Below are 20,706 nucleotides of genomic sequence, written 5' to 3'. Positions count from 1 at the left end.
CATTGCCCAATAAGACAGAAAAATTATCCTATCTTGTAGGGCAACTGAGGGGAAGGGTAACATAGGCCGAAGTGTATTTTTCTTTTCACCCACCGGCCCATTTTTTTTTTTAAGTGAAATGAAAAAGACTTTTGCTCAGCCTGTGTCTGAGGGAAGTTCCGCCCTTGCCGAATGCGCCATAGATTTCCATACATCCCCTGCAGAAGCGTGCTTGCCTGAACACCAGCGTGCCTCTAGCCACCCCCAACAGATCATGGTCCCACATCACTGTAGATTTTGTCATGGGGTTACCCACCTCAGGAAAAAGAGTCAGGTTCTCAAAATCTGTACATTTCGTTGCTTTGGAGAAATTGCCTACTGTCACTGAAACAGCTAACTTCATCCATCATGTCTTTAGGCTCCATGGAATTCCACATAAAATAGTCTCCGACCGTGGCCCACAATTCTCTTCCTAGGCTTGTAAGGCCTTCTGCACCTCATTTGGTACCAAGGTTAGTTTAAATTCCAGCTTCTGCCCTAGACCAACGGTCAAACCGAAAGGTTAAATCAAGAGCGTGAGACCATTCTCTGAAGTGTCACTTCCTACAGCCCAGCCACTTGGTCCTCACACCTCCCTTGGTGGAATACATTCATTTGAAATAACCTTTGGATACCAATCACCACTGTTCCCAGAGAACGAGTTGGATCTAGCTCTTCCATCCGTGTAAATGTATGTAGAATATTCATATTAATGTATTTGTATGTTATTTCACTTCCACTTCATGGACTTAACAGAGAAATCAGGAGACCCTCCTTTATCAATCAGATTGTAAATAATTATAGTTATGATTATAATCAATGAGGACATCATTCTTTGTTATGTTAAATGTTGGAAAAAACTAAAGATTTTTCCATTAAATCAAACTTTAATCAATGAATTTTCTTCTTTCTTTATTCCAGGATATCACTTATAATTGCGTGGCAAAAATATCAACCTAGGCTAAGAGAATCTGAGTGTTTAAAACGGAACAAGACTGTTGATGAAAACAGCAGGCACACAGTAACATCAAGCAGCACAGTTTAACCTGAACACATTAAAAATCTCAAAAAAAAAATTGTAAAAAAAAGAAGAAAAAGGGACTTTAAATATTTAAATATCTTTCTATCAACAAAGCATCCTTACTTTACTGCAGCTGTGATGAAAATAAAGCAACAGTGTGAGTGTGAGGCATATAAGTCAGAAAGGGTTAAGCATGGTTTGATGGTCTGCAAAAAGAAACCTTATGCACAATGAATTGGTCATTTGAAACCATAAATTCTTTATCCAGGTTTCTGGAAAGTACCAGACTTTATGTGAGGACTTGATTTTTGTTGGACTGACCCAATGACCTGATGAGGGCAGCAATACGCCTTTGATACTTCCAAATCTACCGGAAGTTTAACAGCGGAAATGACGCCATTCAGCACTTGCGTCGTGATCGAGTTTTGTTTGAAGAATTTAGTTTGAATGTATCGGTTGTTGTAGCAATAATGTCTTCAGTTCTTTATCTGAGAGAGTTTATCAAAGTGAGATTAACTACTGCCGCAGAAGAAATCTTCTCAGAGTTTGAAAAAACGATCGTCCGGTATGAGGAGGAGGTCAGTCAGCTAAGACTGCTTGATATCAGACCCGGGATGAAGTCACACAACACCGGTGTGTAAACTTGTGGAGGTGTGGGGATTTCTGTCATTAGTAGTAAATTAATGCGTTTATTTACAATAGTTTTTAATGTAATCAGCCAATTACATGACAGCAGTCAATGCATTTCGGCATGTAGACGTGATCAAGATGACCTGCTGTTAGTTCAAAGTGAGCGTCGTTATGGGGCGGCAAGTTGGATTGAACATAAAACATTAACATAAAACTGTTGTCCACACACACATATGAAGACAGAGAGAGTATGCATAGTATGCAAACGGCTACCAAACAGCCATCATAATTCTTCATACAATGAGAACAGGACAAATCAACAACTGACACTGACTAATTAATATTAAAATCTGTAACATAATGTATTGTTTGGAGTTTAATCTGGTAGTGTTGCTATCTTTACAATTTCTTCTTGGAGCAGCTGTAACCCACATAATTTCCTTAGTAAAGTATTAATAAAGTATTCTGATTCTGACTGTTTCAGGATGACCTGCCATTATCCAATGACACATCTGCTTACCTGCATCTTTTGCTCGTTTCTCCTCCTCTTCTTTTCTATTTTTTCTAAACTGAGCACCTGATGGCTTTGAACTTTTCTTGTCCATCTTCCATTGGTTTTAATTTTGCACTCCAGTATGAACACCCATCCCTCAACCCGAGGATCACCACAACATATCCTAACAGACCTACACCTTAGTTCACAGATTCACTTTGTCTAGGGTGCATTTCTGAGATTTCACACAACCCAGGATTCAAATCATGAATACATAACAGACTTGGATTTACAACATTAGGAATGAAATGTGCTCTATTTGGAAGCAGCTTTCGACTGGTTGTGTGTGAGACTTTAAATCATCAAACTGTAAATTTTGAATTGTCATTGATCCCTTTACCCCGAGTCCTAAAGTGTATATTTATTTTCTTACTCTTCTTATATTTATTGTTTGTTTACTTGCACTGCTGTAACTGGAGCCTCGTCGTCTCGTCTCTCTATATACTGGACTGTATGTAGCGGAGATGACAATAAAGTTTACTTTGACTTCAGCAGCGAGCAGGCGCACCGAGGGCTCTCGCGCTCACTTTTCGTGTATAGAATTTTGAAAAAACATCGGTGCAAATTATAAGTCTGTATCATGATGTCTGGTGTTTTCGTGTTTGTTATTTTGTTTTATTTTGCTAGTTGGTTATTAGATGCCGCTCCAGTCAGCCAGAGAATCCCCCGCCGCCCCGCCCTCTCCTCTCTGCGCCGCAAGCAGCAGGCGTACCACGCAAACGGAGGGCGCCCTTACTCCCAGCAAATGGGCGATAGAAAACCGATCGATGCCTGTGCCATTCCCAATATGCGCTGGCTGCCGTAGGGGCAGCATGAGTACGAGCGTTTTTTTCTTTTTTTGCCGATGCCCGTGATGCCGCCCCCATCACGATGCCGCCCCGGGCAACCACCCGTGTCGCCCGTATCTAAAACCGCTACTGAAGGCAACAGTAGGTCCAATAATGACTTTTTGCAACTAAGATATGCAGAAGAGCATCTCTGAATATACATAACTAGCAATGTGTACCTAATAAAGTGACCACTGAGTGTATATTGATTAGTAAAATATTAGAAAATTAGCATTAACATATACCTGCCTTCTTAAAGTACTTTAAGTTTTCATTATCATATTCAGATCATCCTGCTGTTCATTTGTTTGTATGTTGTTTTTTTTTCTTTTCTTTTTTTTTGCATTGTGTGGTAATCACTGGCAGTCACATCTAAAATTGGACCACATTTGTAGAGCTGCAGAGTTAACAACATCACCCAATCAACAAATGACTATGAGTAAATGTTTCTCTGGCAAAGTCTGCAAGAATGGAAGAATCCATGAAACCATAAACTTAATTCTCAATAGGTGACCATTTTCATCCTTCTTGATATTTCTTATCATCACATTAGTCACCATTTTCTTGTGTCCCTTTGTTGAATACGAAGGTCTGGATGATCAGCAGTTCTGTGACACGGAGAGGAGCTCCAGTCTCAACCAGGAGGACCCAGAGCCTCCACAGACTAGAGAGGAACAGGAGGAAATCTACAGCAGTGAGGAAGGAGAGCAGCTAGAACTGAAGCAGGAGGCTGAAGGCATTAATGTGTGGACTGGGGAACTGGAGTTGTGTAAACCTGGAGTAAAGCTGACCACAACAGGTATGTAAAACTGTAATATACAGATTTCGTAATACAGAAATGAATATGGCTCATATAAAAACATCATTTGATGATATCAGAGTAAACTCCTCATGAAAAGAGCTCACAAAGACAGGCGGTGTGCTGGCATACTACCTCACTGAAGACGTTTTCTGTTAGCACAGTAAAATAAAAAATGGGTTTTAAATATATATATTATTTCCTGCATATAGATTTAAGTCATGTTGGCCCAGAACTGTACGCAGAATGTAGGAAAAACATTGAGACAATGAAAAATGTGGATTATTGGCCACAAGGACCAAGTTGGACTAGCGATTTATACGCCTCATAAATGATGACTTTCTGCATATAAACAGAATTCTTTGCTGTTCAGCGCATGAGACTGAATATTTAAAACACCTTAAATATCACTCACATATCTAAGAGACATGCTCACTTAGTATTCAATAAATGCTTTGATCTACAGTATTTTTTATACCACAGTAAAATGTATGCAGTTAAATTTTTGTGAACACACTTACACCCATTCAGCTACTCTTTAATCCAAAATGTAATCAGCCAATTACATGGCAGCAGTCAGTGCATTTCGGCATGTAGATGTGATCAAGATGACCTGCTGAAGTTCAAAGTGAGCGCTGATTTAAATCACTTTGATCATGGTGTGGGTGTTTGTGACAGACTGGCTGCACTGAGTGTTTTAGAAACTGCTGATCTGCTGAAACTTTCCAGCATGAACATCTGTATGATTTGCAGAGAGTAGTCCGAAAAATAAAAAATCTAGTGAGGGTAGTTCTTTGGGTGAAAACTCCTTGTTGATGTCAGAGGTCAGAGGAGAATGAACAGACTGCTTCAACCTGACTGGAAGGCAACATTAAGTCCAGTAAGCACATTTTACAACTAAGATATGTAAAAGAGCATCTCTGAATACACACAACATGTTGAATCTTGAAGCAGATGGGATACAACAATCGATTAGTATAATGGGTTACAACACCATTACCTTAAAATGACAGTGAGTTCATTGTACTCAGGAGGTCACCAGAGTCACCAACTCTCAACCTCATAGAGCACCTTTGGGATGTGGTGGAACACAAGATTTGCATCATGGATGTGAAGATGACAGATATGCAGCAGTTGTGTGAAGCCTTCAGGTTAATATAGACCAAAATATCTGAGGAATATTTCCAGCACTTTGCTGAATCTCCACAAAGAATTAAGTCAGTTCTGAGGACAAAAGGGGATCTAGTCTAATACTAGCAATGTGTACCTAATAAAGTGACCAGTGAGTGTATAGTTATTAGTAAAACATCAAAAGATTAGCATGCCTTACCTGCCTTCTTCAATTACCTCAAGCTTTCATTATCATATTCAGATCATCCTGCTGTTCATTTGTTTGTGTGGTTGTGTCTGTTTTTTCTGTTTTTTATATTGTGTGCTAATCACTGGCAGTCACAAAAGTTAGACCCCAGGTGGACAGCTCCAGGGTTAACAAAATGACTCGATGAATAAATGACTCTGAATGAATGTTTTGTTTTGTTTTTGGCAGTCTTCAAGAATGTAAGAGTCCTGTGAAAACACAAGGTTGATACTGGATGGTGACCCCTTTCATCCCTCTTGATCTAAGAGCAGCCTTTAACGCTCTCTGACACCCTTCTTGACAGTTTAGCCTCTGTTAGAATCACTGACAAACTCTTAAACTAGTTTAAATCTTCTCTCTGGCTCCTGTCGGTTCAACCAAGTCATAAAATGTAAATTCCCAAGAATTCTCATTTCCAATGCGGTGTTCCCAAGAGATTTTTTCTGAGATCTCTTTGATTAAATTTCCACTGTTATTGTGGGCCTCTGGAACTCCTTCCCACCAGACATCCATTACATTGACTCTCTCTTCACTTACAAGCAAGTAGAATGTGAAATGTTTGGTTTGTTAAATATAAGAAGTAGGTCAAGTTGCTAAAGCTTAGGGAGACTCAGGGTCAGATTATTGACTATGACATGACCAACATTTTCTTGTCATGACATTAGTCACTATTTTCTTGTGTCCTTGTGTTGAAGATGAAGGTCTGGATGACCAGCAGGTCTGTGACCAGAAGAGGAGCTCCAGTCTGGACCAGCATGACCCAGAGCCTCCACAGACTAAAGAGGAACAAGACGAAATCTCCCTCAATCAGGAAAAAGAGCAGCTTTCACTGAAGCCAAAAACCAAAGATGTCATCGTCTGGACTGGGCAGGAGCTGGGCATCATGTGGAACCCTGAAGTAAAGTTGCAAAGAATGGGTATGCAAAACCTTCATCAGGGCTCTAGACTAACTTTTTGCCACGGTGCACTGGTGTGCCTAACTTTTTTCTTAGGTCCACAAGCACAAAAGTTAGGTGCACCCAAATTTTTCAAGTGCATCACTTAACCCCACAGTTTTACATGTTCACTTTTTTTAAACCGCTGTCCATACAGACAATATTGATTTGTAAATGATTAATTAACAATCTTGTCAACACAAAGTTCTTTATTTGGAGCACATTTCTACAAGAAAGAGAAGTTACTGAAAAAGGGCTTGTGCTTTCAAGTGCTTTGGCACTCTTTGGCAATATTGTAGAAAATGTTAAACTTAATCCTCACATCGGCTCCTCTGACGACCTGTGTGCTGCTGCCTGTGGCTGAAAGGCAGTGGGGAGAGGGGACACTTGGGTAGTGTATTTATCGAGGCATATAATGTGTTCTCTGATACACTGTGCTTTTTCAGCATTCAGAGGTTGATGGCTCCTTGTCAGAGCACTGGATATGAATTTCAGACGGATCAGGCCTTAACTTAAAGTTATCAATCGTTCTTTTCATCGTTTCTCGTTACCCTAAGCTATATCCACTTCTGCCTAGGCTGCTCACTAGGCCTGGGTATCATCACTGATTTCTGTGGTCCATTTGATTCCAATTCACAGGGTTCTGATTTGATTCGATTTAATTTTGACTTAGAGCAAAGTCACAGAGGTTTTATTAGAGGCACAGCAAAGCGTTTTGCAATTTGGCAAAACGCTCTGGAGGTGTACGGGTCCTGCAGAGATGGGTGTCCCTGATGGTGGCTCCAGCGTACCACACGGTGATGAAGGAGGTCAGGGTGGACTCGATTGCAGTGTGGGATTGCATCATTGTTTGTGTTGGCAGGTAGAATTTCTTCAGCTGCCTCAGGAAGTACATCCTCTGCTCAGCCTTCTTTATGACAGAGGTGATGGTGGGCTCCCATTTGAGGTCCTGGGTGATGGTGGTACCCAGGAAGCGGAATGAGTCCACAGTGGTGATGAGGGTGTCAGTCAGGATGATGGGGGGGAGTGGGTTGTGTGCTTCCTGAAGTCCACAATAATCTCCACTGTCTTCTGGGCATTCAGCACCAGGTTGTTGTGGCTGCACCAGGACACCAGACGTTCAACCTCCCTCCTGTAGGCAGACTCATCCCCGTCCAAGATGAGTCCAATAAAAGTGGTGTCATCTGCAAACTTGATTAGCTTAACAGACTGGTGGGTGGAGGTGCAGCAGTTAGTGTACAGGGAGAAGAGCAGAGGAGAAAGAACACAGCCCTGAGGGGAGCCGGTGCTGATGGTCCAGGAGTCCGAGATATTCTTTCCCAGCCTCACATGTTGCTTCCTGTCTGTCAGGAAGTCAGTGATCCACTGGCAGATGGGATCTAAGGGAAAGCTTGGCTTGGAGAAGGTCTGGAAGGTCTGGAATGATGGTGTTGAAGGCAGAGCTGAAGTGCACAAACAGGATCCTGGCGTAGATTTCCCGGGGAGTCAAGATATGCTGCAGGATGAAGTGTAGAGCCATGTTGATAGCATCGTCTACAGACCTGTTGGTTCTGTAAGCAAACTGCAGGGGGTCCAGGAGGGTCTTGAGTTAGGATAGAACCAGGTGCTCAAATGACTTCATGACCACAGATGTCAGAGCCACAGGTCTGTAGACATTTAGTCCAGTGATCCTTGGCTTCTTGGGGACAGGGACTATGGTGGAGGACTTGAAGCAAGCAGGCACATGACATGCCTGCAGTGAGGATGCCAGAAAACAGGGGCCAGCTCATTTGCACAGTGTCTGATAGTGGCAGGAGACACACCGTCTGTGCCGGGAGCTTTCCCGGTATTCAGGCTCTTAGGCTACATCCACACTAGCCTGGATAAATTTGAAAACAGCGTTTTCTTCTGAAAACGCTCCACGTCCACACTATCGTTTTCAGTGGTTTTCACAGAGTTGTGCGTCCACATTGAAACGGCCAAAAACACTTACGTTACAGTACTGTGCATGTGTGAAACACAAGACGATTCAACCAACCTCATTTCTGTCTGCTGTTTATTTACTTTCCGGCTCTTTGAAACGTCGCGACAAAATGTTGAGGAAAAGCACCAAGTTTTTTAAATGGACTAACAATGAGGTGGAGTTGTTGCTGCGAGTAACACAAAAGTACAAAGTTGCAAAAGCGAGTGAGAATTAAAGAATTTAAAGAAAAGCTATCTGGAGCATGTACAAAATGATATTAATCTTTAATAGGGCTTGAGAGCAAACAAAACAACTGCTGTGTAATGCCCTCCGCTATCTTAGTTTAATTGGTCACTTGACTGCATCACATGACTAAAATGTGTCATTGTTTTCAAAAAGGCTCCGGGTTCGCTGTCCACACGATGCGAAAGATCTGCGGCTGCATCTTCTCAGACTGCTGGTGTTTAGCAATGTCCACTTCTGTTCTGAACCTGTACTTGGCCTCTCTGTAGCAGTCCCTGTCACCACTACTGAACGCCTTTCTCTTTTCTAACCACAGCTGGTTGAGTTTAGGAGTGAACCAGGATTTGCCATTATTAAAACTCACCCTGCCACAATGCTGTCCTTGCAGAAGTGGATATAGGATGTGACAGTGTCCGTAAACTCATCCAAGCCTTTAGAAGTAGCCCTCAATGTGTCCTAGTCTGTAGATTCCAAGCCGTGCGACTCTCCTCCACAGCCTCGTTACTCCAGTTTTTTAGTCCTCACAACAGGTTTGGAGAGCTTCAGCCTCTGTCTGTACGCGGGCATCAGAATGATCATGACGTGGTCAGAAAGTCCGAGTGCAGCACATAGCACAGCGTGATAGGCTTCGCTAATCGTGCTGTAACTGTGATCCAATGTCCTCTCCTCTCTAGTCAAGTATGTAATATACTGTTTATATTTGGGAAGTTCCTGGCTCACATTGGCTTTTTTAAAGTCCCCAAGAGCAATGGGAGGAAAAGCAACCTTTTAGCGGGAAGAAACCTCCAGCAGACTTGGGGAGGGGCGGCCATCTGCTGCAACCAGTTGGAGGTGAGTGGAGGGGGAGGAAAGCAGAGAGTGCCAGAGTTAAATTCTATAAAATGTGATAGTGGTATAGTATAAACACACAGAGCGAAAAGAGGTGAGTGTAGAAGAAACATTCAGGCATCATGGGAAGCCCCCAGCAGCCTAATCCTATTCATTGCCTGCTCAGGCAATTTATGGTTAATCTAAATAAAAAAATACTGCAGTAGGTGTCATGTAAAGGTTTTGACTAATTTTTAAATAAACATTTAAATGTTTTCTGCCGTTTAACCTTTAATACAAGCCTTAATATATAAAGTATTTTGTTTTCTCCTACATTTTGTTTGTTTTGTTACAAATCACCTTTATTTTCTCATCCTTGGTGATCTGTTTGTTTTCTTTGATCTGTCTTCTTGCACAGTTTTTCCCAAGTTTTGATATTTGGTTGTTGCTCTTATAAATATATGAATCTTTCAGCCCTAATCTCCACCACAAACACACAGTGTTGTGTTGTCGGTTATGGCATCGTCTCTGTTGGGAGCACATGGAGGCAGGTTGATAACCATGGAGGAGCTAGAAGAAAGAGGTGGTGGTCTGATATCAGTTTTATGCAGAAAGTTTTCATGCAACATTTTGGGGATGAGCATAAGGTTTTGAACAGGAGCAGAAATCTTGGTGAAACACATGTGAGATGTTCAAGGCAAGAGTTTAAGTCAGTTGAACTGATTTTAGATATCACTGAGATTACATACACATATAAATAGATTACTCTTAAACAAAGACTCAACAGTCACCTAATATCACAGAAAATGCAACACAGTAATATTTATGAGAATCTCATAGTTTTTTTTTACAGCTGAATTTTTGTGCTGTTTTGAAATCTCCCCTGATAGGTGATTGTTGTCTTTACAAAAATTAGATTTCCACTATTAACTGATGCAGAAACTGAGGAGAAAGTAAGAAGTCAGTTTAAGTGAGTGTAAGTTTAAGTTTAAAATGTCCACCCACTTCTCCGATAAAATCTACACCCAAACTTTGTTGGGTGTAGATTTTGTTCTGCCGTTTTTCAAGAATTTGAGGTTTGCTCTGCAGCATGGAAAGGGAAAAAATATTCAAACAGATTCCGGATTGGGTAAAGTATGGTAAATATTTATATTCGGCTTTCTGAAATATATGATTCTAAACTTAACTCGATCACAGAAGAAGAGTGTTTTTTTATATAGTTTGTAAATGAGCAGCCAAAATGGTTTTCACTGAGTCAGCAAAATATTTCTCCCCACAACATGCCTTTCACTGGTATATCTGAATAACATGCTTACCATGTGGAGATTTGCTAATGTTTAAGGTTACCTTGTAATTTCTCAAATGTATGTTTTTGTTTTTTTTAATCTGTCCCTTCAGATTTTCCACAACATGACTGTAAGGACGAGGAGGGGCTCACATGTCAGCACGTCTGCAACCAGATGAACTCCAGTCTGGTCCAGGAGGATCCTTCACAGATTAAAGAGGAACAGGAGGAACTCAGTACCACTGAAGAGGGAAAACCGCTTGAACGAAAGCAGGAGACTGCAACTTTTCCTGCTCGTGAAGAAAGTGACTACAGGGAACCAGAACCAAGCAGTGTCCAGCTACTTTCTCACAACTCTCCTGACACAAATCAGTGCGAAAGCAAGGACAATTTGTGTGACTTACACACAAATAATTTGAATCAAATCATAGCAGACCTGACGGTTAAAAATTCCAAGAAAGTACATTCATGCAGCACCTGTGGAAAAACATTTAATAGGACGGGAAACTTGAAACGACATATGCAAATTCACACAGGTGAGAAGCCACATTCTTGTAGTTACTGTGGGAAAAGATTTAGTTGGAAGTCAGACCTGACAAGACACATGCGAATTCACACAGGTGAAAAACCACATTCTTGTAGCACCTGTGGGAAAAGATTTAATCGGAAGGAATATTTGAAAATGCACCTGGAATATCATACAAGTGAAAAACGATATTCCTGTGGCACATGTGGCAAAAGATTTCATCTAGACACAAATTTGAATAGACACATGCGAGTTCACCCAGGTGAGAAGCTGCATTCTTGTGGCATTTGTGGAAAAGGTTTTGGTCAGAAGACATGCCTGAATAGACACATGCGAATTCACACAGGTGAAACGCCATATTCTTGTAGCACGTGTGGGAAAAGATTTAGGTGGAAGGCGTATTGGAAAATGCATATGGATTTTCATACAAGTGAAAAACAACATTCCTGTATCACTTGTGGGAAAAGATTTCATTTAAAAACAAATTTGAATAGACACATGCGAATTCACACAGGTGAGAAGCCATATTACTGTAGCACCTGTAGGAAAAGATTTAGCGACGCAGCAAATTTTGCAAGTCACATAAAAAGTCATACAGGTGAGAAACCACACTGTTGCAGAGGCTGTGGGAAAGGCTTTATCCATATGTCAAGTTTGATAAGACACATGAGAGGCCACACAGGTGAAAAACCTTAGTTGTAGCACATGTGGAAAAAGTTTCAGTTCTTCGGTACAGTTGAAAATGCACATGAAAAACGATGCTAACTTTCATTCTTAGAAAATGTTAATGGTGTCTCTCGCCACATGCACGTGTACATTTGGTAAACATAGCTTTTTCTATGTGTTTTGGCTTTTCATCCACCTTAAATGAAGGGTGAACATTTTCTAAAGCTCAGTTTTTGTTTACATGTGGATTAAAAAAAGCAATTGAAAAAATGAGTGTGTCTCGTGTGCGCCTTCATCACTTTTTTCTAACGTCATTGTTTTATTATTTGTAGGCTTTTGATTGGTTGACATTCCTTCATGTTTTTTGAAAGGACCGCAACCCGACACACTGTTCCATGTTTAACAGTCTTTACTGATTTCAACACTGGTTTATTCTCCAGGTTCAGCACCCAGGTCCATCAGCTTTCCAGCTGTCGTTCCTTCTGGTCTCCGACTTCACTATAAAAAGGGGAGAAACCTCTTTAGTTCATCGTGTGCACCTTTCCTTCCTACCTCCCTCGCAATGCCCCTTGAGCTCACTGCACTACCCCTCCCCTGCAGCTGAGCCAGAGTCCACCTCAGCCACAATGTTGCTTAAGGCATGGTCCTGACAGTGCTTGAGATATTCTTTTGTGTCTTCATGTGGTCAGAGCTTTTTCGTAAAAACAAACTTGGAAAAATAACTGTTTTAAAAAACTGCCCGTGCACATGTGGAGGTAGCCTTTATTAAAATCAGTTTTCTCTCTGAAGTTCACAGTTTGAAGGTGTTTAAAGCACCAGACAGTTCCATTAACTGTTCGCTGACTTGCACACTGCCACAACTCCCATTGGGTTTGTTTTGTTTTTTTAAAATGAGATTTATACACGTATTTTACGGAATAAAACTTAAAATAATATAAGTACATCCATGCTTTAAACGCTACATGGTCGTACTCTCTCCCACACTCCATTGTTGCTCTACACACGTCGGTTGCAGCTATTTTCTCTCCATCATTTCTGCACTGCACAGAGATCAGCTGTCAGTCAAACATTATGGGTGGTACCTCCACATCTTCTAGTTGTTCTCTTGATGTTTTGGACTTTTTAAAGGAGATCTTTCCTGTGACTGTTTATGGATGCTATCACTGCTCATCATGATTTTGACTTACAAAAATATTTCTCTTTCCTCTAAATGTTTCTTGAATATTTTTCAAGAAACATTTCTCTGTGAGTATGGCAGACCGTGTGTGTTTTTGTTTTTTCAAAATTATCAATCAAATGAGGAAAAACTGTGATTTTAATGAATGAATTCATATATTGTGTTGATGTTTTATTGTGTGAATAAACTGGAAGGTTTGACTATAAATCAAACTTTGAACAAAGTCTTTTCTTCTGTCTTCATTCCAGGATCTCACTCAAATCTGATGCAGAAAATATGAAACTAATCTGAGAGAATAACTGAAGCAGTTTTCCTCCTGAAGCATCACAAAGTTCAGAGTTCATGTTTAGAGCAGAAGATTCAGCAGTCGCTCTGTGACCTTTCAACTTTCTTCACTAAAACAGCTTCATTACAGAGAAACAAGTCACATTTTCTTCATGTTCTTAAGTCCTTTCAGATGTTTGTAATGGTCCTTGAATGCAGCATCAGTGTTACAGGTTGTGACTCCTGTGAACAAACTGACACAGTGTGATATTACACATATTTAAATCTGTCTTTACTGATGATGTTGAAGCTGCTGAAGGCTCAGTGAAGTTTTGTCTTCCTGCAGGTTAACAAGTGAAATCTGAAAGTGATGCACAACACAAGAGGGCGCCTTCATCCTGCTAACAGGGATGTAGAGGAGGTTAAAGCACCTCAGCTCAGTTTGTCCACATGTTTTACATTCTGCCATGTTTTTAGGCTGAATGAAGCCTTTATCATAAAGTGCATTGTGTCATAGATCCTGGTAAACTGGATCTAAACATCATTAGTTAGTCACTTATTTAGTTTGGAGCTGTATCATCCAACACTGTAGAAACATTTCCTTTAGCTTCAGCACAGAATGTTAAAAACAGAACAGGACTGTTGATGAGAACAAACAGCAGGGACACAGTATCAGCAAACACCATGGTTTAAAGGCAAAAGAAATCTGTAGTATTAATTGCTTCTTACTGTAAAGCTGGCATAAGTCATTATTCCTGAACCTATGAGCTGACCTCAGACCATAAACCTGTCCAAAAAAAACAACTAAAAATGAAGCCTGAATCAACATCTTTCAGGCCTGAAGACGCAAGCCAGAACACATATCTCCCATATATCATTACACTATCTGCCAGGTAGTTTTCAAATTAATTTTAAGATTTTATTATTTGTTTTTAAGGCATTGCACGGGTTAGCACCCTCATACCTTTCTGATCTTTTAAATTGATACACTCCTGTAAGATCACTGAGGTCTGCGGATCAATTGCTACTGGCTGTCCTGAAGTCCAGATTAAAGCACAGAGGAGATCGGGCCTTTGCTGTGACTGCTCCTAAATTATGGAACAAACTGCCTGTGGTGAGGGCGTGGTCTCTGGCCTGCTGCAGAGGAGGGGTGATGCGGGGCGGAGCAAAGAGCAGGTGTGCCTGGCCAGGTGATTAATGTGGGGTTGTGTTGTATGTTGGCAGTGAGGAGCAGAGACACACAAGGCAGCAGTGAGCCACCAGGGGAGTGTCTGTGTCCCAGGCAAAACCACAGTGTATGTGTGTGTGGCAAATAAAAAGGCTACTGCCCAAATCGACCATCCTGTGTGGCGTATGCTTTAGAGAAAGGTTGGTGCGTGTGACACTGCCCCTTGACATCAGGACCTCCCCAACATCGGACACTTTCAAAACCCGTCTGAAAACCCACTTTTATTCCTTGGCTTTTAAATCAGAATGAGTTTGTAGTATTTTTATTTATCTTATTTCTTACTCAAATCTAATTTCATGATTCTTTTTCTTAACTTATATCATGTCTGCCTATGTTTTTATTTCACTTTCCAGGTCCTCAACCATACTCCCTCAATGTTGTCCAAAGTGTTTTTTAAGAACAAAAGTGGAGCACATAATGCCAAACACTGAACGCACACCTCCCCTGTCTTGGCCAAGACCATGTCTGAGACCTCCCTTTTCTATACCACCATCACTGAAGTGAAAACAGATTTTTCAAACAAATCTGCAGTGGTATTTTCACATTAAGTTAGCCAATTAGACATTACAGTGGACGTAATTAATGCAGTCCACAATTCCTTAGGAGGTACCCAACATGAATTTAAACAAGTGTGCAATTTAATTAAATAACACACCTCTCCCTTTCAGAGCTTCAGTAACACCAATTTGTATCAAAATCTTTATTAAATCAAAATACAGGAATTGTCTAAACCACACCGGTGTCTGAGTTAGGTTCAATCTTCACAGTCACTGGAAGCACTAATCTTACCGTCACATGGGTTCCAGACCACATCTGAGGCCGCAAATCCAAAAGTGTTTTCCTTCGCAGAACCAAAATCAGTCCAAAGAAGAAATATCTCAGAGGTGTTAGACTAATTCGTAACATTTATTATTTTTATTACACCATCCAAGCTGCACGTCACTTACCTCTGTGGCATTATAATGAATTAGATATGTGTAATCAACCTCCTTTGGCATTCTGGGTGGAGCCCGGAGTCCACACCTGCCTTGTCCACCTGTTTGTCATTACCAGCAATAAGCAGGTGGTGTATTTAAGATCAGTGTCTTCACCAATTCTCCATCAGACCATCAGCTACCTTATGGCTAGTGATGGCCAAATGAAGCTTTCTGAAGCACTGAAGCTTGTATTGAAAAACGGTTCATTACTCGAAGCTTTTCAACACAGTCCTCTCTGGTGACATCTGGTGGCCAAAAATATGAAGAGCAGCTTGAATCCACAAAATAAAACCAACTGCTTCCACTCTACAGAGTGGAACTCTGTCTCATATTGGGCTGCTGTTGTGTTGCTTTGAACGCGTATTTTTTGGTGTTAAAAAATGTAGTTTATTTGTTTAATAAATTATTTTGACCAGTAAACTTTCTTTGTTTGAACATGCACCATGGTGTGGTCTTTCTTTTCTTGTGACTTCTTGATGTTGGTAAATACAATAATTGAAAAATACCACGTTACATATAACATGCATATAATAATGCACATTATGCAGTATGCTTCTGCTGTGAGGTCCTGCCTCCATGTACTTATGCATTTAATCTCTAGACGGGTATATTTATAAATAATATTATATTAGGGAAATTTTCCTATACGTATTTTTGACCTGGGGGTAGAATTGATTGTGAAATGGAAAGGGAAATGCTTATGAACTTGCAAATTAAAAACATGATGCATTTAAGGTAACCCTTTTTCATTTTTATTCAAGAAGAGAATTTGTTCCACTGTGCGATGGCTGAACCTGTTCCTTTTCGTTAAGATAATTTCTCCTGCCTTAAGGAAAATCCCTTCACATGGCACAGAAGAGGCTGGAGTGCAGAAAAACTGGTAGAGATGCAGTTATGGCTCCACAAACTATCAGCTAAAGAGAATAAATAAATTAAATTGCTGCACATTTTGTAGACTAACATTTTAAGATTATTTTTTTTAAATAAAATACATCTTTTTATAACATTAAATGTTACGAGTCAAATGGAAGTTATTTAATGATATTTATATTATGAAAAGCAGATTTTTTACATTTTAAGTTTGTCCCGTTTTCAGATAAAATAAAGACGCACAAAACAAAAGCAAATAGCCAGAACACAAAGCTGGAAAACCCACCGACCAAAATAAACTCAAAATACTCCCACACAACAGAACCAAATCTCTCAGTAGAATGATCAGTGGTTCGCTATCTGCCACCATCAAAACACTCCACAAATCCCGCAAATGATTCACTTCGTTCCATTTGAATCAGGTACCGAAGCGATTACGTGCGTAATGAAGCGTCGGACGTCACTGGTCACGTGACTTTTGCCAAACGAAGCAAGCCTCGACACAGTGCTTCTGAACCAGTGTGTTGTTTTTTTCGACACACGCTCCGGAGCGTCAGCTTCAAGCGGGCCATCACTACTTATGGCTGTCAAGTCAAGTCAAGTCAAGTCAAGTCTATTTATAAAGCACATTTAAAAACAACCAAGGCTGACCAAAGTGCTGTACAATAAAATACAAATATAAAATACTATAAAACACAGGTACATAAAATACCTCACTGATAAAACAATAAATTAAAACAATAGGTTAAACCTTGCTAAAAGCCAATGAAAAGAGGTGAGTTTTAAGAGCAGTTTTAAAAGTTCCTAGGCTTGTGGAGAATCTGATGTGAGGGGGTAAACTGTTCCACAGTCTGGGTGCAGCCACAGCAAAAGCCCTCTCTCCCCTAGTCTTTAATCTGTACCTGGGAACATCTAAAAGCATCAAGTCTGCTGACCTCAAAGATCTCCTGGGGCAGTAAATGCTAAGAAGCTCTGCCAGGTAAGGAGGTGCAGTACCGTTAAGAACCTTAAAAACCAGCCTTAAAATTTTAAAATCAATCCTAAAAGCAACTGGGAGCCAGTGGAGAGAGCAGAGGACCGGAGTGATGTGGTCTCTCTTTTTGGAACCGGTCAGCAGGCGAGCAGCAGTGTTCTGCATCAGTTGGAGGCAATGCAGACAGGAACGATCTAAACCAGCATAAAGGGAGTTACAGTAGTCCAGCCGTGAAGTAATAAAAGCATGGACCACCCTTTCTAGATCGTTCCTGCATCAGGTCATGTAGAAATTCTATGTTTTGATAGAAACAAAACTTTAATCTCTTCTCCCTCTGGTCAGTCACGCCACAAGCCGATATCACACTAAGTTACTCACCTTTTCTATTGACCACTGATCTCACTCTGGAAGACTCACCTGTCTGGCATCACACTCCTCTGGATTTCACCGTCTCACTTATCTGCCCTTCTGCCCACCGATTTCCGTTGAACCTGAAAAACAGGTTGGAATTTGCTTTCCGTGCCCTGACATCCACTTGCCTGCAGATTCAAGTAAGCCACTCACCTCACCCATGTTATCTAGTTTTCTGATTTCCTCCTCTTCAATTATTAGCCATTCTGTCCTCTGGTGAAGTGCCTTTTCCCCAGCTACTCAGCTACTTCAAACCTTGAAGCCAGCTCACTTCCTGCAATCACTTTTGCGAGAATACGTGCTTCTTTTGAGGTTCGGACTCCTTCTGACATTTCTTTGGAGGTGGAGGAACACCAAAGTAATTGCTTAAAGGAGTTTGCTTCTTCAACATCTTTAAGAGTTCTAAACAAATGTCTGTCCTCCTCCAGAAAATCTTATGTACGCAAACGCGCGTTGCAACTTCTTATCTGGTGAGCGATTTTTATTTTGACAGCGCATGAGCACCTGTGGCCCACTTACGTATGTGCCCCCCTGTTTACAATACAGACTCACCTGTGCAAAAGACACTAACAATTAAACCTTTTTGACAAGTGTCAAAACATGAATAGTTAATCACTTCATCCCTTTGATAAATGATTAAAGACCTTTCACCACCCTTTAAAAATGCTTCTACAAAAATGTAGGTGTAACGCGATAAAGGACCAGAGCGCCTGACTGCAGCTTGATGGATAATAAGCCAATCAGAATAAAACACAGAAAACAGAAATAGAGCTCAAAAATAAATATATGATGTATGTTATGGTGATGTGGAATGTATAGACAGATATTGGAAAAAATAAATATGCATATTCTTATATTATTATTAGTCCTTTATTTATTCCAGGTAAAAAAAAATCTCATTGAGATTAAAAATCTCATTTCCAAGAGAGACCTGGCATCATGGCAACAAAAGTCAAAATACACGTACCACATAAGTATATAACATTTAAAACAAAACAATATCCCATACAAACGTGAAAAATATATAATAACAGATCAAATTAAGAGCGACATTAAAAACAATCACACTGAGTAAAAGAGTAATTCTCTCGTTCCTTTAAGACAGATTTAAACTCTCCCAAGGTAACCAATTCTGATCATTTCAGTTCCTTCTGCAGATTATTCCAGGAAGCAGGGGTAGCATATTTAAAAGCCTTTTCCCCAATTCTGTTCTGATTTTTGGGACAATCAATTGTATGATATTGTGAGAACGAAGGCTGTATTGGTTGTGGTTTTTACACAAATACACATAAATAAGATGGAACCAGCCCAAGGAGAGATTTATAGATAAAGTTCAACCAATGGGAGAGTCTGCGAATATGCAAAGATAGACATTTAGCAGCAGCATACAAAGAACAATGATGTACATGATTTCTATAGCCAGTAATAAAACGTAAAGCACAATGGTAAACAGTATCCAACCTCTTTAGTTAGTGGGCAGGTGCATTCATAAAAAGCAGTTCACCATAATCCAATAAAGGTAAAAAAGTTGCATGAATCAAGTGTTTTCTCACTTGGAGGGAGAAACAGGATTGATTTCTAAAAAGTAACTTAGTTTTAGCCTTAACTTCGACACAAGCCTTTGAATGTGAGTTTTAAATGAAGAGGAAGACCCAGCAGCATCGACACACTGTTTTCTTTCTGACAAGTAATTTGAAAACCAACTTACAGCATTTACGGATAGACCAATATTGTTTAGTCCATTTAATAAAATAGCATGATCAACTGTATCAAAAGCCTTTGACAAGTCAAGAAAAAGAGCAGCACAGTATTTTTTGCAGTCCATTGAATCAATGTCATTAACCACTTTAATAGCAGCAGTTATTGTGCTGTTGTTGTTTTCTGAATCCTGACTGATGTTGGGAAAGAACTGAATTTCTGAAAGTCTTTCAGTTATTCACTAATGAACTTTTCTAGAGCTTTTGCTAGAACACACAATTTAGATATGGGCCTGTAGTTATTAACATCAGAAGGATCACCTCCTTTCAGCAAAGGGAGAACATAGGCAGATTTCCATATTACAGGGATCTCACCATTCGAGAGGCAAAGATTAAAAATGTATATTTCATCTGTAACATTGCCCTGCTTCACTTCAGCAGGTAATGTTCATATGTTAATTCATGGTTTCCTTCCATTTTGTTCTACTGCAGAATATTTTAAGGTTATCTGCTATAAAAAGCCGAACCAGGAAAATCTCCTTCATGCTTTTCTGTTTTATCCTCAGCTACTTTGACACAAAGGCATCTGCATGCATATGCTTACACTTCTGATGAAGCCTTACAAGTGTCAGTACTGATAAATGATCATAATTATAATATTTCTGACTGTCTGAGTCAAAATTGAATCAATCGAATCAAATTGGGATCAAGTCAAATCGGGAGCTTGTGAATTGATATCAAATCGATTATAGAAGTCAGTGACAATCAGAGATGGGCAGTAACTGTAATCTGATGACTTTTTTCAAGTAACGAGTAATGTAAGGGATTACTATTTTTAAAACGGTAATTAGATTACCGTTACTTTCACGTAGGAACGCTGCGTTACTGGGTTACTAAAACTGATTTTTTGCGAGAATGTCAGTGCCACGTTCGTGACAACAGCTGTCTGCAGATCAACAATGGATCATATATTGAGTGCGGGAGAGAGTATGAGCGTGCAGCGTTTAAAGCGTGGAAGTACTGACCTTATTTTGAGTTTGATTCCATAAAAAGTGACAAAAACATTAGTGTCCGTTGTGCGTGGGTTTTACAGCGAAAAAAAACCATAAACTTCCGAGCAAGCACCGAGTGCGCTACGATGTAATGTGAAATTCACAGAGAAACTCGCGGATTCTTCCACTGACCGCTGCGGCACACCTGCACCAGGGTAAACCTCCGCCTAACCCACTCCTGCTTTACAGGTGAAAATAGAGCAACAGGACCGCTAGTCTTTGATTTTATTTATTTTCTGCTGTGTTTTACTTGCATCTATTTGAAAGAGTGAGTGTAAACACAAAACAATATTTTATTTTATATGCTGGAATGTGCAGAAAATAGGTTTAAATGTTAAACAAATTTCTTCCAGTCAGAGAATGTTGCATATAATTAAATTTTTGCTTGATGCATAAAGGTAAAAGAATTAAAGTTTAAAGTTTTAAAAAGAGACGTTTCCATTTGATT

General features: G+C 40.1%; 2 protein-coding genes across 3 annotated transcripts in view; one reads left to right on the top strand and one right to left on the bottom strand.

Moving 5' to 3' along the window:
- Nucleotides 1-20,706, bottom strand: part of LOC109195563 (tripartite motif-containing protein 16) — a 1,176,058-nt gene that overhangs the window by 569,248 nt on the left and 586,104 nt on the right. The window lies entirely within an intron of this gene.
- Nucleotides 1,407-13,009, top strand: LOC100694192 (zinc finger protein 391). Of its 2 annotated transcripts, XM_019347765.2 has the most exons (5): nt 1,408-1,672; nt 3,639-3,848; nt 5,901-6,122; nt 10,531-10,953; nt 12,050-13,009. In XM_019347765.2, the coding sequence occupies exons 1-5, from the start codon at nt 1,510-1,512 to the stop codon at nt 12,211-12,213; spliced, it is 1,182 nt and encodes a 393-aa protein (XP_019203310.1). In that variant the 5' UTR covers nt 1,408-1,509; the 3' UTR covers nt 12,214-13,009. The 2 variants fall into 2 exon arrangements, with proteins under 2 accessions (XP_013121447.1, XP_019203310.1); XM_013265993.3 differs by having other exon boundaries at nt 1,407-1,672; nt 10,531-12,189.

The sequence above is a fragment of the Oreochromis niloticus genome, linkage group LG18 (genome assembly GCF_001858045.2).
Source record: "Oreochromis niloticus isolate F11D_XX linkage group LG18, O_niloticus_UMD_NMBU, whole genome shotgun sequence".
Taxonomy (NCBI): Eukaryota; Metazoa; Chordata; class Actinopteri; order Cichliformes; family Cichlidae; genus Oreochromis; species Oreochromis niloticus.
The sequence above is the reverse complement of the archived record's forward strand: the minus strand, read 5'-3'. Positions and strand labels throughout refer to the sequence as shown.

Coding starts and splice junctions, on each gene's coding strand:
- LOC100694192 (XM_013265993.3), top strand. CDS start 1,510: ATGTCTTCAGTTCTTTATCTGAGAGAGTTTATCAAAGTGAGATTAACT. Junction 3,849..5,900: donor AGTAAAGCTGACCACAACAG/GTATGTAAAACT, acceptor CTTGTGTTGAAG/ATGAAGGTCTGGATGACCAG. Junction 6,123..10,530: donor AGTAAAGTTGCAAAGAATGG/GTATGCAAAACC, acceptor CTGTCCCTTCAG/ATTTTCCACAACATGACTGT.